This window comes from Lithobates pipiens, unplaced genomic scaffold (assembly GCF_037356315.1).
Source record: "Lithobates pipiens isolate NorthernLeopardFrog02 unplaced genomic scaffold, aLitPip1_a1.2 Scaffold_22, whole genome shotgun sequence".
In the NCBI taxonomy this organism is placed as follows: domain Eukaryota; kingdom Metazoa; phylum Chordata; class Amphibia; order Anura; family Ranidae; genus Lithobates; species Lithobates pipiens.
This window is the reverse complement of record NW_027507784.1, coordinates 30,420,187-30,436,709: the sequence shown is the minus strand read 5'-3', so window position 1 is coordinate 30,436,709 and position 16,523 is coordinate 30,420,187. Positions and strand designations below refer to the sequence as shown.

Here is a 16,523-nt window from a genome sequence, read left to right as displayed (position 1 = left end):
AACAACTGTGGAGAACCCTGGCTCTATCCCACGCTCATTTACTAAGGCAGCCATAACTACTTGTGACTGATGACACGGTCCACGTGTCAAGCTGAAGGGAAAAGAGTGTCTGGCAGACATAAATGATCACCTTTTCCAAAGTCTTGTTTCGTAAGAAGTTGCCCTCTGTGGACCACTCGTGCTTCTCGTTTTGGAGTCCTTAAAGTTGAAGTATTAATCCCAGCTATACCGGGCCAGAACTAGGGTGGAATCTGTGAGTTGCACAGACCCAGCAAGTGTCCGGGGCTGTAAATGCAGCATCCTTAGAGTCGCCTGGTCTGCTTCCATGTGTGAGTTTTACTGTTAGTATGGCTACCTCAGCAAGAACCTGGAAGGCTGAAAACAGCCGATCAAATTAACTTGGCATGCTTGATTGGTTTACCCGCCGAAAAGTAAAAACAAACTTCTGGCCCTTCAAATGGAACCAAAAGCTCTCTATATCTTGACTATCTATATAAATATATACTCTTTTTATAGCTCACGGGCTTTGCTAAACATGGAGCTCTGCTTCTTGAGCTGGGGAAAAAGGATCCAATGACTCTGAATACAGGGAATCCTTCTGGGTGATAAACTTCATCCTCAGTATAAAACCAGGAATAACACTACAAAAAAGTAAATACTCGGGTCTTCAGGGAGTGTGTCCTGCACTGGGCTCACAGCAGCTGATTCCCACATCATCAATTTAACACACATGCTTTTTCTTTGTCTCCAGCCTCCTCCAATAGAGACAATAAGGTGGCTGGATTCAAATGTATGCATTTTTCATTGTTAGATTTGTACATAAACAAAACAAATTCATATTTTAAACCTTTCATTAGACAAACATTTAGTTAGCTATATATTTGCTGTGCAGAATGTCGGACCATTAAAAATTCAATATTCGACCAAAATAATATCTGTAACTTTATCCAATAGCAACTTTGCATAAAGCTACAGCTCTGATATATTGGGGTGAACCCTTCATTACTGGGTCCAGCTTGCATAAATATAACAATGGCTTTTTTTCTATCATGCTGTTTGTGTAAGAACTCTAATTTCATGTTTCAAAAAGACAACTTTTTCCTGGCAATATTATAATAAATGATAAGAATACCCTGCAGTCATGCAGAGATGTCCATAAATCCAAAATATTCTTCTACTTATACCCACTGCACTTACAAGGAAAAGGGGCACATCATTTCACAATCCACACATTCTGCTTTGGATTTCAAAAATAAAAATACATAAAAACAAAAGGACCAATAATATGTATGACGGACCAGAAAGCACTTGGCCATCAAAAACTATAAACCAACTGGCTGCAGGCAGCATCTATCCTAACAGGGTGTGTGGACTTGATGTGATGGGTCTGTTATATTTAAATGTTATTATTACTCTCACATCATGGACCGCACATTAAGTTATTATCAGACTTTAAGATTTAATTTCTGTAGAAAAACTTCCTTATGTATCCCATTCATCTTGGCTTTGTTAAACGTTATGGCAGCTGTATTCAAATTAACAACCTCATCTTAATCTTTTTTTTCTTTCCACTCAATAAATGTAAAATTACAAAATTGGTATCTTAATCTAAACTAATTCCATTTTTACCAATTTCCCCATTAACCTGGACTTCATTTCCAACCAAAGGTTGTCTAAACCAGTTTCAATATATCTATATTTATTAATAAAATTGTTAAACTCATATTAGAAATTAATACTCATATAATAATTTCAATATATACGCACAGATAAATATGCACAGATAAATGTCCTTAAAGGGGGACATATTACTTAATTTTACTCAATTTCTCTCTTTTTTTTTTTAATGCACTGTTTCCACTATCACAGGATATTCAATTAGTGTATCCCATTCATGGATAAATGTAACCTTCATTTTACCATGTTTGGAAAACAGATTCAAAAATAATTGTGATCACATTGTTTATCATTAGATTTGTTAACCCGGCACATTTTGTTATAAATGTTTTGTCTAAAAAACTGAAATTGGCATGGTGTCCTTCCAGCTTATCACCAACCTCTCATCCCAGCTACATTCTTTCAGGAGAGCACAAAGGAGGGGGCCACATCTGCGTACATGATACACACAAGTGATAGAACTAAAGGTTCCAGCATTCACAAACCTACTCAAATATACCTCTAAAATTGCTTACATTATTCCCATTTGTACACAACACATGCATATCGTTCTCTCACTTTATTTTAACGCTTTTTTAATACTTCCTTGCTTTAACTTCTGCTTTCTTTATTTTGTTCTGATATCCTTTGCATCCAATGTATTGTAATACCATACTTCACATACTGTACCTTCTATGATCAGACGGGCAGCTATAGTGCTCATCCCATCTTCCCTCTCTGACAACATATAAAGCATTCTGTTTTAACTCTCATTACTGTTCCTTGACTTTACTAGTTGTAATGTCTGACCCCAAATTCATCCCACAACTTAACATCAAAAAGTCCCTTTCTGTCTAGTGTTAATTGTCACCTTTGACCCATCCTGCTCACATAGATAGCTGTTTCTCTAGCTGTATACTCTGCATGATTCTTTGTCCCTGTGGACTTTGGTGGTAACCCAGTTACCCTTTGTGGATCCTTGTCCACTTTAACCATTAATCTAGGGCAGTGATGGCGAACCTTGGCACCCCAGATGTTTTGGAACTACATTTCCCATGATGCTCCACTACACTGCAGAGTGCATGAGCATCATGGGAAATGTAGTTCCAAAACATCTGGAGTGCCAAGGTTCGCCATCACTGATCTAGGGGCTCAGTATAAGCGGAACCGCACCTTCGGTTCATATATAGCGCTCCTCTTGCGCTGGGCATTTTTGAGGGTCTCTTCTCCGTTATTCCCTTACTTAATTTAATGCCCATAATGACTGGCCAGTCTTCTCTACGTGTGCCTATACCCTTTTGCCTCTAAACTACTTTATCTAGCAGATGTACTACATATACCTGTGAACAGCACTATTCTTCCCTTTCTTCATAACATTCCGATGGACAGTAGACAGTGACAACATAACATATAAACACCAATCAATACAGTTCGATTAAGGGGAGTAAAATAGGTACCCTTTGTCCCAAAAATGCCTTACCGATCAAGGAAGTCTGATAACTCAAATGTAAGCAAAGGGCTTACCTCAGCCAGCTGATTATCAGAAATTCCCGGATCGTCTCAAGCTCCTCGTTTCGGATACTCAGGGTCACCTGATAACCCCTGCTGGCCAAGCTCGCCACCTAAAATGGATATTTTATAGATAGACAACTCCTGTCCTCATATTGATTAGTGGTTCCAAATTAATAACTACTGCAGTAGGGAACAGACACAAAAGATACGCTCAGCATCTTTCCAAATAACCGTTCTCCTTTATTATGACGCATTTGAAGGTTTTTATACACATGATTACGTAGGTATCACATTAATATTACAACTATATGTTTATGGTAACAAGGGGCGTTACATAGGCAGGCTAATTCTAATCAGGACTCAAAATAATGCAAAACATGTACTGAAAACATTATTAGTGCCGTGTGCACAGTGAGGGCAGTGTGCAATACATATAAAATAGAATACAATTATATACAGAACCTACAAATTTCCATTACAAGACAAACTCACCAGGTTTTATATAAAATGCAAAATGCTAGCACACCAGAGGTGGTAAATAGCAATAAGGATCTTTTATATGGCATTATCAGTTTTTGGTATTTAAATAATTTTCTGGTGTTCAACAAAATAATTTTTTGGGTTTCAACTAAATATTCAACAGGCGGTCTAACACCTCACACAGTTTTTTAATACAAGTTTCTTAATACATGTTTGGGAAATCACAATAAGGCATAGATTAGTCACGTAGGCTTGTAATAATATCTACATTTATACAGTGGTGTGAAAAAGTGTTTGCCCCCTTCCTCATTTCCTGTTCCTTTGCATGTTTGTCACACTTAAGTGTTTCGGAACATCAAACCAATTTAAACAATAGTCAAGGACAACACAAGTAAACACAAAATGCAATTTGTAAATGAAGGTGTTTATTATTAAAGGTGAAAAAAAATCCAAACCATCATGGCCCTGTGTGAAAAAGTGATTGCCCCCCTTGTTAAAACATACTATAACTGTGGTTGTCCACACCTGAGTTCAATTTCTCTAGCCACACCCAGGCCTGATTATTGCCACACCTGTTCACAATCAAGGCATCACTTAAATAGGAGCTGCTTGACACAGTAAGGTCCACCAGAAGATCCTTAAAAGCTACACATCATGCCGAGACCCAAAGAAATTCAGGAACAATTGAGAAAGAAAGTAATTGAGATCTATCAGTCTGGAAAGGGTTATAAAGCCATTTCCAAAGCTTTGGGAATCCAGCGAACCACAGTGAGAGCCATTATCCACAAATGGCGAAGACATGGAACAGTGGTGAACCTTCCCAGGAGTGGCCGGCCGCCCAAAATTACCCCAAGAGCGCAGCGACGACTCATCCAAGAGGTCACAAAAGACCCCACAACAACGTCCAAGGAACTGCAGGCCTCACTTGCCTCAGTTAAGGTCAGCGTTCATGCCTCCACCATCAGGAAAAGACTGGGCAAAAATGGCCTGCATGGCAGAGTTCCAAGGAGAAAACCACTGTTGAGCAAAAAGAACATCAAAGCTCGTCTCAATTTCTCCACAACACATCTTGATGATCCCCAAGACTTTTGGGACAACATTCTGTGGACCGATGAGACAAAAGTGGAACTCTTTGGAAGGTGTGTGTCCAAGTATATCTGGCATAGAAGGAACACTGCATTTCATAAAAAGAACATTATACCAACAGTAAAATATGGTGGTGGTAGTGTGATGGTCTGGGGCTGTTTTGCTGCTTCAGGACCTGGAAGACTTGCCGTGATACAAGGAACTATGAATTCTGCTGTCTACCAAGAGATCCTGAAGGAGAATGTCCGACCATCTGTTCATGTACTCAAGCTGAAACGAACTTGGGTTCTGCAGCAGGACAATGATCCTAAACACACCAGCAAGTCCACCACCGAATGGCTGAAGAAAAACAAAATGAAGACTTTGGAGTGGCCTAGCCAAAGTCCTGACCTGAATCCTATTGAGATGTTGTGGTATGACCTTAAAAAGGCCGTTCATGCTCGAAAACCCTCTAATGTAACTGAATTAGGACAATTCTGCAAAGATGAGTGGGCCAAAATTCCTCCAGGACGCTGTAAAAGCCTCATTGCACGTTATCGCAAACGCTTGGTTGCAGTTGTTGCTGCTAAGGGTAGCCCAACCAGTTATTAGGTTTAGGGGGCAATCACTTTTTCACACAGGGCCATGATGGTTTGGATTTTTTTTCACCTTTAATAATAAACACCTTCATTTACAAATTGCATTTTGTGTTTACTTGTGTTGTCCTTGACTATTGTTTAAATTGGTTTGATGTTCCGAAACACTTAAGTGTGACAAACATGCAAAGGAACAGGAAATGAGGAAGGGGGCAAACACTTTTTCACACCACTGTATATTGTTAGCAACTATAAACTTCTAACACCAGACAGAGGATCAAACACAGCACTTGGTTTTGCATTTTGCATTTTATAATTTATTTTGATATTTATTATTTATTATTTTGATTATTCGAGCTTAGGACCCCACATTTAAACGTAGAAAATTAACCCACTTTCAGTTCACCTTTATTTATTTATCTGTTGATTTTCCGTGGTAGAAACAACCTTCTAATTTTTGGTCACGTATAATTATTGCACAGGTTCCTTTTATATAAAACCTGGTGAGTTTGTCTGAAAAGGTTTTTTCAGAGAAAAAATGTATTTCCAAACTTTGGGGTAATTTAAAACCCACCAGGGGGTCTAACACTACCAAGAAACAAATGTCTACACAACGGATGGTTCTTAGGAAACTAAAACGTTAGTAGTAAGACACAAGGGTGGTCACATTTTTAAGGAAATTTATCACACTGGTATAATATTAACCGGTAGAAGGTTTAACACAGCATTGAAGGGCACAATACAAAATACTAAATATTGTCTCACAATTTACTTTTGGTAATTTAATGTAATCTAAGGAAGACACACTTAGGTAGAGGAATCTGGTCAGCATATTCCTTATTTGGATGCATTAGGGGATAGCGACACTTCTCTTTTTTTTTCCTTCACATGTTTATTCTACCCAATGGGTGAAAATAAATGGTAGAGGCAGCTTTTAACCCCATAACACATATAAACACAATTCCGGTCCACATTATCCGTAGCGCAGTCTCATCCTCCTTTTCACACCCGTCACCTGACCCCGCCCCCCTCTGACGCAAGGGGAAAGCCCAGCTTCCCCAATGACGTGCAGGTGACCCCGTCCCCCTCTGATGTAACGCAGCACTGGGGATTGTTACTGCACAAACTGGTACCAAACACAAACTGGTACCAATGCTGCAGGTTATTACTGCAGAAAATTGCACCAATGCTGAGTGTTATTACTGCAATAAGTTGGCACCAGTTCTGGGTGTTATTACTGCGTAAATTGGCACCAGCACTGGAGGTTATAACTGAAAAAACTGGTGCCAATGCTGGGGGTTATTACTGCACAAACTGGCAGCAATGCTGGGGGTTATTACTGGATACAATGGCACCAATGCTGGTGGTTATTACTACATAAAATGGCACCAATGCTGGGGGTTATTACTGTGTAAATTGGAAAAAGTTCTGGGGGTTATTATTGCGTAAACTGCCACTAATGATGCAGGGTTATTTTTCCAGAGAATGGCACCAATGCACTGGGGTTTTTACTGCCACTGACACCAATGCAAGTGGTTATTATTGCATCCACTGACATCAAAGCTGGGGTTTACTATTGCTGCAACAATGTGGCTTACTTTAACCCGCTTTCTCTTCAGTGCACCATGCAGTTAAAAATTCAGCAGGAATGATATTATACAGCATATTGGGCATCCACACAAGTAGAAGAGGAATGAAAAAATTGTAGGAGCACCAAAACCACTAAAATCAATATTGCTAAAAGGTGTGAGAAAATTCAGTTTTGAATAATTAAACCTACTTAAATTTATAATATTTTAAATATGCCAAATATGAGTAATTCACAAAAAAACAGGGGAGTTTGGCATTTTCGCCCTGAGAACCAAATTATATTGTCCTGGAACTACTCTTAGCTCCCCTTGCTGTTTTTATTAGTTGTCAGCATTCCTTGTATGCAATCATTTTGTTGACAACTAATAAAAACAGCGAGAGGAGCAAGGTTATCAAGAGCCCAGTCCAAACATGCAAAACTGAACCCCCCCCCCCAAGATGTATGAGCATTATGTGTCAGCCCCCCACAAAAACACAGAGCACTAATCTACATGCTTACACCCCAAGCATAAATTCCCCCTGCTCCCACTACAAATCTACCCCCTGCTGAAATCCCCCCCCCCCGTCTCCCACATCCACCCAGCTCAACACCCCTTCTCCTACAAATTCACCCCTCCTAGCACAAATCCTCTACCCCCAAAATGTCCCCTTCTAGTACACATCTTCACCCCCCCAGCATAAATTCCCCCAAATCCCCCCTCCTAGCACAAATCTTTTCCCCCATCCCTCTTCCCAACACAAATCCCCCTAAATCACCACTCTTATCACCCCCCCCCCCCAATTTTCTCTTCTAGAACTTTACTTACCCCCTGCTGCCCTCCAAATCTTCCTTGTTAACACAAATCCCTTCCCCCAAATCTCCTTGTGGCACCCCCCCCCCCCGCACCTCACATGATACCACAGTGCCCAGGGCAGCAGGCCTCCTGCCCACCCCTTGTCCTGGCCCTAAGTGTGGGGGATACATTTCTTAATGTTTCATTTTATTCTATTTGTGTTTTAGATTTCTTTTACCTTGGGTAACACAAGCACACCCTGACCTCCATAAATTGTATAGTCAGTGTCCGCAGAAACACTCTGCAAGGTCTGAGGGGGTTTATCGATTCTCTGAAAGTGGAAAGAATCCTTCCTTCTGTTGAGAGTCTAAAAAAAAAAAAAAAAGCTTTAAAGAGCCTGATTACAGATCAGTGTCACAAACAAAACATAATGAGGCATATTTATAAAAAGCCTAGACCCCCCCTCTTTGCCGCCATTTGCTGCCATTTGCTGTGCTCATACTTTTAATGCAAAATATTTCAGTCAATGGTTCACAATAAGTGATATAAATATTCCCAAAGGTTAACTGGACCCATCAGAAATAAGATCTAAGGCCCCTTAGCCTCTGCTACATGTCATTGTGCTGGGGTGTTTTTTTGTTCTTACAGTGTTCACAAAGTTTAAAAGTTACAAGCTTTGTGATTTTAACAGTGTTGCCACTTGTAATCACAAAAATGTTTAACATGAGGACCCATAGGAGGATTTATTTATCATCCACTTATTCCAGCGCCACACCCAGATCTACCTCCCCAGCCTAGAGATATACCGGGTACCTCCATTTATGGTAGAATACATAACACTCCCTTTGCTTCCCCAAACCCAGTACTTCTTGCTTGATTGGCCAATCACCAGTCCCAAATACTGTGGCATGGGGTGGGGGGGAGTGTACACAGCCTGTGTAAGATCAAACTGAAATGTATAGAGGACCTTGTGGAGCCCTGGCAATAGACTGGGGAAGTGGAGGAGCAACCAAAGAGTAATTTAGGTCTATGTAAAGGCATTTAAAGATAGATTGAGGAAGGATTAGGACCTCGGATTTTATTCCTGATTGAGTCCCTGCTGTGGAGATTCACCCTTTCTATTTGTCCTGGAGCCACTGAAAGAAAGGGGAAAGCCACATTTTTTGAGTTATAGAAACACATTATCCTATGACAGTTCTGTAAGATGGAAACATTTTTCAATTAACAGTGACTTCTCAGTTCTTGTTGTGTCTCCAGGACAGAAAGTGACAGAAAGTGAAATCTCCCCAGTGAGACAGAACTTTACCTAGTCTATTTTTTTAACCAACACTTTATAGGCTTGTAGGCAGGTGCAGGTTTCTTCCATCCTGTAGGTGGTGCTGCATCACTGTGCAGATGGAGTAGAGGCTCAGAGGAACATTGTTCCTCTGTAGACTCCATAGGTGTCTTAAAGAAAGCAGCTCTCCACCTGGACACTGCAACCCCTAATGACCTCAGTGTCCTTCCTAAGTGTGGTTGGTGTTAATAATTAACAGTGCCTTGCTGGGTTTGGTGTGCATTTGCAAAGTGGAGATTCTAGGGCCAGTTCCCACAGTAAAATCCCATGGCCAGGTCCCATGCTGGCTAAGGGGAAAGAAGGTGCATAATATGGGCAATGTTCCAAGTCCACTGATGGGCACAGGGAGCCTGCAAAGCATGGCAGGGGATGGCGCCAGTGGGTAAGCACTCATTATCAGGGTGTATGGGAGCAATCTGGAGACTGCACAGCTGCCAATTCACTTCCATCTGACAGCTGGCTTGTCAGATTTACATATGTGGTGCCCACTAAGGTTCTAGAAGGATAGTGCATGTGAGAGTAGGTACATTTCCAGGCTTGGCTTCCAGCCAAGCCTGGATGTGTTTGATTTGGGTTTGGAGTGACTCAGAATAGAGTTGTGTGATTCATAGGCAGCATCGCCAAGACCTACCACTTCTTTCCATAATGTTCTGGTGTTTTCTGGGAAGGAAGGAGGAGAGGGGAGGTGGAGCTGTCTGGGGTGTTCTGGGGAGCCCTGATGAATCCCCAACCTGTATTGACGGGGGCAGGCCTCCTTAAATAACCAGGGTCAGCCCAGTGGGGGAGGAGTTTTTTGGGTGGAAGCTGGTAGATGGAGTGCTAGGCTGTCGGGGCCTTTGAGGGAGCTCCCAAGTCTGGGGGGGTGTGACCTTGGGCCTGGGCTTGGGTGCAGACGGGACCCTCTAAGAACACATGGAGGTGGACTGGCGCCATGGGAGGAAGGAGGGGACAGCGGAAGAGAGCACTACCTGGCAAGTCTCCAGGGAGGAACAACAGGTCGCAGCCAGGAGGTCTGGTGAGTGATGCACAGTCAGGAGGACTGGGGAGGCATGCCTTAGAGGACTGGGAGAGTGCAGTCTGGGATGGGTGCAGAAGCAGAAGAGTGGACTGTGGAAACATGGGCAGTGGAGAGAGGCAGCTGCAGCCATGAGGGTTGGCAGGGCCTGAAGATGTGGTACCAGACTCAGTAGCCAATGGAATGGAAAAAAAGATCACCAACAACAACTTGAAAACTGCCTCAAATCAATAGAGGACTGGATGACCACCAACTCCCTCCAGCTGAACCAATCAAAGACAGAGCTTCTTATTTTACACCCAAATCATAAGCCCGCAACCAAAACCTCCTGGTCTCCACCAACCGTCTTTGGGCAGACTATCTCCCCAAAGACCAAAGCGAAGAGTCTCGGGGTTATTTTAGACGCACAAATGTCAATGGATGCGCAAATAGGATCTGTAGTCAGTGGATCTCACCATCTGCTGCGCATTCTTCGCAGACTTATCCCTTTTATCCCAAAGAATGACAAAGCAGTGGTAGTTGGAACAATCATTAATTCACGACTGGACTACGCAAACTCGCTTTACATAGGATTACCACAATATCAACTTGCGCGATTACAACTGATCCAAAACACGGCGGCAAGGCTGATAACAGGAAAAAAACCCTGGGAATCCATTTCTCCTTCACTGAGGAGCTTACATTGGCTAACCGTAAAAAATCGGATCACGTTCAAGACCCTTTGCCTCACCCACAAATGCGTGCATAGAGAAGCTCCGCAATACCTAATGGAGAAAATAAATCATTACACACCAAACCGCAGTCTTCGATCAGCCAACAAAAACCTCCTCCTCGTGCCCAAAGCCCGGTATAAATCCAAGGGTGATCGGAGATTCGCTGTCCAAGGGCCTCGGCTATGGAATGCTCTACCAATCAACATCCGCCTGGAAGAAAATCACCTGGCTTTTAGGAAAAAACTCAAGACCTTCCTCTTTTAGCAGATGATCAAAGCTCGCCACAGCGCCTAGAGGCGATTCAGTTCGCATTGTGCGCTATACAAGTATTTCATTCATTCATTCATTCATTCAGTAGCCACGTGGACAGCTAGCACTAAGGACTAAAATAAGTGGGGGTTGGTGCTATACTGTTAAAAAAAAAACATATAAAGAAGCAATGTGCTGCTAAAGGTAGCCGTACACATGTAAATATAGATAGAAATTAATAAATTATGCAAACAATATCCACGGTAATTAGTAAGGTGACTGTTTTCAAAGTGCAAAGTGCATAATTAATAACTAATAATATATACTGAAATACTGTAATAATTCTTTCAACTCACTAATATGGGATGGAAAGGCATTGCCGCTCGTGGAGTATTGTCTATGCTTTGTTATGCAATGTGGGTACCCTCACTGTTTTATATTAATAAAAGCAATTTGATTCTAAATTACTACACTATCCGCAACCTCCTCTCTTCTCTTAATATTCTCTTTGCATCCACTGAGAGACAAAGACAAGTACAGATCCATACTAGTCCAGGATTATAAGGAAGGAGCATTTACTACAGATTTATATATAAAATACAGTTACCTCATTATCGCAAGGTAAGAGGCCAATTTCACTAGTGTGTGTCTCTGCACGAAGAGGGGATTATTATATTTCTCAGCACCTTCTGTTTGCTCACTGAATGTTTGTTGCACAAAGAAAGGATTTTATTGCATTTTGCACAGTTTATTTGCACTCTGCACAGGAAGACTTTTACTGGTCTTGCACACTTGATTTTGCAATTTCTTCACAGTTTATTTATATTTTCTGCACATATCCTATACATAGAACAATTATTACAGTGTTTCAATATATATTATTAGTTATTAATTATGCACTTTGAAAACAGTCACCTTACTAATTACCGTGGATATTGTTTGCATCATCTATTTATTTCTGTCTATATTTGTATGTGTACTGCTACCTTTAGCAGCACATTGCTTCTTTATACTTTTTTTTTTTGAACAGCGCAGTACCAGCCCCCATTCATTTTAATCTCTGTATGGGTATGGATTGACCCCTATTCGGTGCTTGTAGCAGTTCCATTTTGATCCTCCCATATATGGTAGTGCAGGAATAAATACACACTCTAGCACTAAGGACTACCATATTTTTACTACACTAAGGGGGCCCGCGGTCCCTGCCTGCAAAGGGCATTCACCTTATGCCTGGTTGAGTCAGTACTGGCCTACAAATCAGTGCTAACTGGTCTGGGAAGTGCAAGCAAGTGATGTTTTGGAGGTGTTGAGGAGATATAGTCTGAAAGCAAGTGAAGTGCGGGAGTTGAAGAGTGTAGTTGTATATACCGGAAGTGTATATAGTCAGTCCCTTGTATATTTTTCTGCAATCAATTTGGTCATCTCATGGGTATCCCATCCCCATCCAAGTTTATTCCCCTCAATAAAAATACAAAACAAAGTTCAAAGATTGTTTTTTTACCTGAGGGTGAATGAGAAATGTGTGCCTGGCTGGGCAGGGTGATGGACGGACTACAACACTCAGCAGCCCCTACAGGAGTACCGCTACACAACACTCCCAGTGACTGCAGGCACCAGCAGTGTGTGTAAAACCCCCACTGCCGAAAGACATAGTTTCTACATAAGTAGAATGTTTACTTTAGATTTTACACTTAAACCACTTGCCGCCCGGCCATAGTACATTTACTGTGGCAGGGCGACACAGGCATGTAGGATCATGTACACATGCACACCATCCTTCCTTTTTCAGGTTAGGGGCACGCAGAACACAGCGGATTGTGGCTCTGGGTACCTGGTCGCTTTGAGCAGCTGGAGGATCATGTGAGTCCTATGCGATCACATGATCACAATGTCAGCAAAACTGTAATAAATGGATTTTATACATTGCATTTATTTTGTTATATTTATGCATATTCTCTGTACTTTCTCTATGTACCAAATAAAAATCGTTTGTAAACAAATAAATGGATTTTATTCATAACAGCTGTGATTCCTATAGTGATGCTGTGATTGCCCCACAGGGATCCATGGTATGGTACCTGAGCCAATCACAGAACACAATAGTAAACTACAGCTGCTATGAGTGTAAGCCATTCATGACAGTTCACAACATTGTGGGTATAGTGATCATCACTTTACAGCAATCAAAAAATAAATAAAAATGCACCCCCCCCCCCCGAGAAGTATAGTGTCACTATGGAGAAACAACATATATATATATATATATATATATATATATATATATATATATATATATATATATATATATATACAGTGCCTTGCGAAAGTATTCGCCCCCTTGAACTTTTCAACCTTTTGCCACATTTCAGGCTTCAAACATAAAGATATAAAAAATTTTATTTGTTGTGAAGAATCACCAACAAGTGGGACACAATTGTGAAGTGGAACGAAATCTATTGGATTTTTTAAACTTTTTTAACGAATAAAAAAATGAAAAGTGGGGCGTGCAAAATTATTCGCCCCCTTGCGTTAATACTTTGTAGAGCCACCTTTTGCTGCGATTACAGCTGCAAGTCGCTTGGGGTATGTCTCTATCAGTTTTGCACATCGAGAGACTGAAATTCTTGCCCATTCTTCCTTGCAAAACAGCTCGAGCTCAGTGAGGTTGGATGGAGAGCGTTTGTGAACAGCAGTTTTCAGCTCTTTCCACAGATTCTCGATTGGATTCAGGTCTGGACTTTGCTTGGCCATTCTAACACCTGGATACGTTTATTTGTGAACCATTCCTTTGTAGATTTTGCTGTATGTTTGGGATCATTGTCTTGTTGGAAGATAAATCTCCATCCCAGTTTCAGGTCTTTTGCAGACTCCAACAGGTTTTCATCCAGAATGGTCCTGTATTTGGCTGCATCCATCTTCCCCTCAATTTTAACCATCTTCCCTGTCCCTGCTGAAGAAAAGCAGGCCCAAACCATGATGCTGCCACCACCATGTGTGACAGTGGGGATGGTGTGTTGAGGGTGATGAGCTTTGTTGCTTTTACGCCAAACATATCGTTTTGCATTGTGGGCAAAAAGTTTGATTTTGGTTTCATCTGACCAGAGCACCTTCTTCCACATGTTTGGTGTGTCTCCCAGGTGGCTTGTGGCAAACTTTAGACAAGACTTTTTATGGATATCTTTGAGAAATGGCTTTCTTCTTGCCACTCTTCCATAAAGGCCAGATTTGTGCAGTGTACGACTGATTGTTGTCCTATGGACAGACTCTCCCACCTCAGCTGTAGTTCTCTGCAGTTCATCCAGAGTGATCATGGGCCTCTTGGCTGCATCTTTGATCAGTCTTCTCCTTGTCTGAGCTGAAAGTTTAGAGGGACGGCCAGGTCTTGGTAGATTTGCCGTGGTCTGATACTCCTTCCATTTCAAAATGATCGCTTGCACAGTGCTCCTTGGGATGTTTAAAGCTTGGGAAATCTTTTTGTATCCAAATCCGGCTTTAAACTTCTCCACAACAGTATTACGGACCTGTCTGGTGTGTTCCTTGGTCTTCATGATGCTCTCTGCGCTTTCAACAGAACCCTGAGACTATCACAGAGCAGGTGCATTTATACAGAGACTTGATTACACACAGGTGGATTCTATTTATCACCATCAGTCATTTAGGACAACATTGGATTGTTCAGAGATCCTTGCTGAACTTCTGGAGTGAGTTTGCTGCACTGAAAGTAAAGGGGCCGAATAATTTTGCACGCACCACTTTTCAGTTTTTTATTTGCTTAAAAAGTTTAAAATATCCAATAGATTTCGTTCCACTTCACAATTGTGTCCCACTTGTTGGTGATTCTTTACAAAAAATTTAAATTTTATATCTTTATGTTGGAAGCCTGAAATGTGGCAAAAGGTTAAAAAGTCCAAGGGGGGTGAATACTTTCGCAAGGCACTATATATATATATATATATATATATATATATATATATATATATATATATATATAAAAAATTACACACATATATATATATATATATATATATGAAGTCCAAGGGAGTACTGCATCAAAAGATGTGTTCTGATCTGATGAAGGGCATGAGCTTGTAAGCCCAAAATGGAAATTGATCATGTAATGCTTTGTATGTGCTTGAACAAAATTTTCAATAAAATTTTATGTGCAGCAATCCCTTGGACTTGTTTTTTATATATGGTCCGGGGGAAAAGGAAAAAAATTATCACTCTGTTCAAAAAGGATGCCTGAGTGCCTTTCCAAGGTCTCCTGTTGTCTCTGGGTTGTCTTGATTGTCTAAAATCCCTAGTATTTTACTGGCGGTACCTAGAAGAACCCCCTCTGAATCTTCGCATCCTTCTGTCCAGGGGAAGCATACCTTTCCTCCTGACAACCTGGGGATAGCTTTATCCATCTTGTCTCTGAATAATGCCTTGCCATTGAAAGGGATTTTGTAACAATTTTGTTTGGAAGTTAAGTCAGCCGTCCAGGGTTTCAGCCACAAGGCCCCCTTAGTCATTACTGAGTGCAGCATGGACCTTGCTGAGCACCTAATCGTGTCTATGGCCGCTACCTCAACGAAGTCTGCCTATAACCTGATCTCTTCCAAGGCTCCTCCTTGGGGACATCCTGGTGCAAATCCGTCTCGATATTATAAGTCCAAGCTCTGATGGCATTAGACACAGAGGTGAGGGTGATTGCTGGCTTACACGCTGCTCCTGCGGCTAAGTAGGTCCTCTTGAGGTCCAGGTCGATTCATCTGTCAAGACGATCCTTGAAGGAAGCGGAATCCTCCATTGTTATAGAGTTATATTTATTGCGAGTTGCACCACAGACGCGTCTACCACAGGCATGGAGCTTATCGACTGCGTTCCCGACTTTGGTAAGGAATATAGCTTATTGAAATGGCCCAATGAAAGTTTATTAGTCTTTGACCACTCATTTTGAATGACTTGACTAATTTCACCCATCAACGGGCAGAAAACCGGCTTCCTTTTGAGGAACGGGAAGTAGCTCTTGGATTCCTGGGGAGGTTCTTCTGCGTCCTCCCAGGCTATCGCAGTTCTGATTGCCTGGATGAACGGTGTCACCAAGGAATGACTGAAGCAAGAAGGATCTGACTCTTCTGAAGAGTCCCCGAAAAGTTCTCAGGTGGAGAATCTCTAGCCAGTCGGCCTGACAGAGGCAGAGGAGTACTGACTACAAAAGGATCGGGAAGATTAGGTTCTGTATCCTGAACCTGGGACATCTGCGGGACTGGTTGAGAGGGAACCAAAGCCGCAAGCTCAGAGAAGGAGTCCTTCATTGTTCTTTTAAGCAGATCCACAACCTGTTGACTTTCTAGCTCGCAGCTAGACGCATAGTCCGCAAAACAGTCCTTAAAGACCACTTTGTTCGACAGTGGAGTAGCCCCACAGGTCCAGCATTTCTTTGCATGGGTTCTAGAAGAGGGGGACCGATCTCGTCTTCTGTATCTTGATCTATGTCGTGAGGAATGGGACCTGCGACCTGACGAGCGGGAACGGTGGCGTGAAGACTAAGAC

At 41.7% G+C, this 16,523-nt stretch overlaps 1 protein-coding gene across 3 annotated transcripts in view; it reads right to left on the bottom strand.

Moving 5' to 3' along the window:
• Positions 1-16,523, bottom strand: part of LOC143923518 (NACHT, LRR and PYD domains-containing protein 1a allele 5-like) — a 182,523-nt gene that overhangs the window by 74,131 nt on the left and 91,869 nt on the right. For all 3 annotated transcript variants that reach the window (XM_077447239.1, XM_077447238.1, XM_077447237.1), the window contains exon 6: positions 7,911-8,039. In XM_077447239.1, coding sequence (XP_077303365.1) covers positions 7,911-8,039 — 129 coding nt within the window. The remainder of the gene's footprint in view (positions 1-7,910; positions 8,040-16,523) is intronic.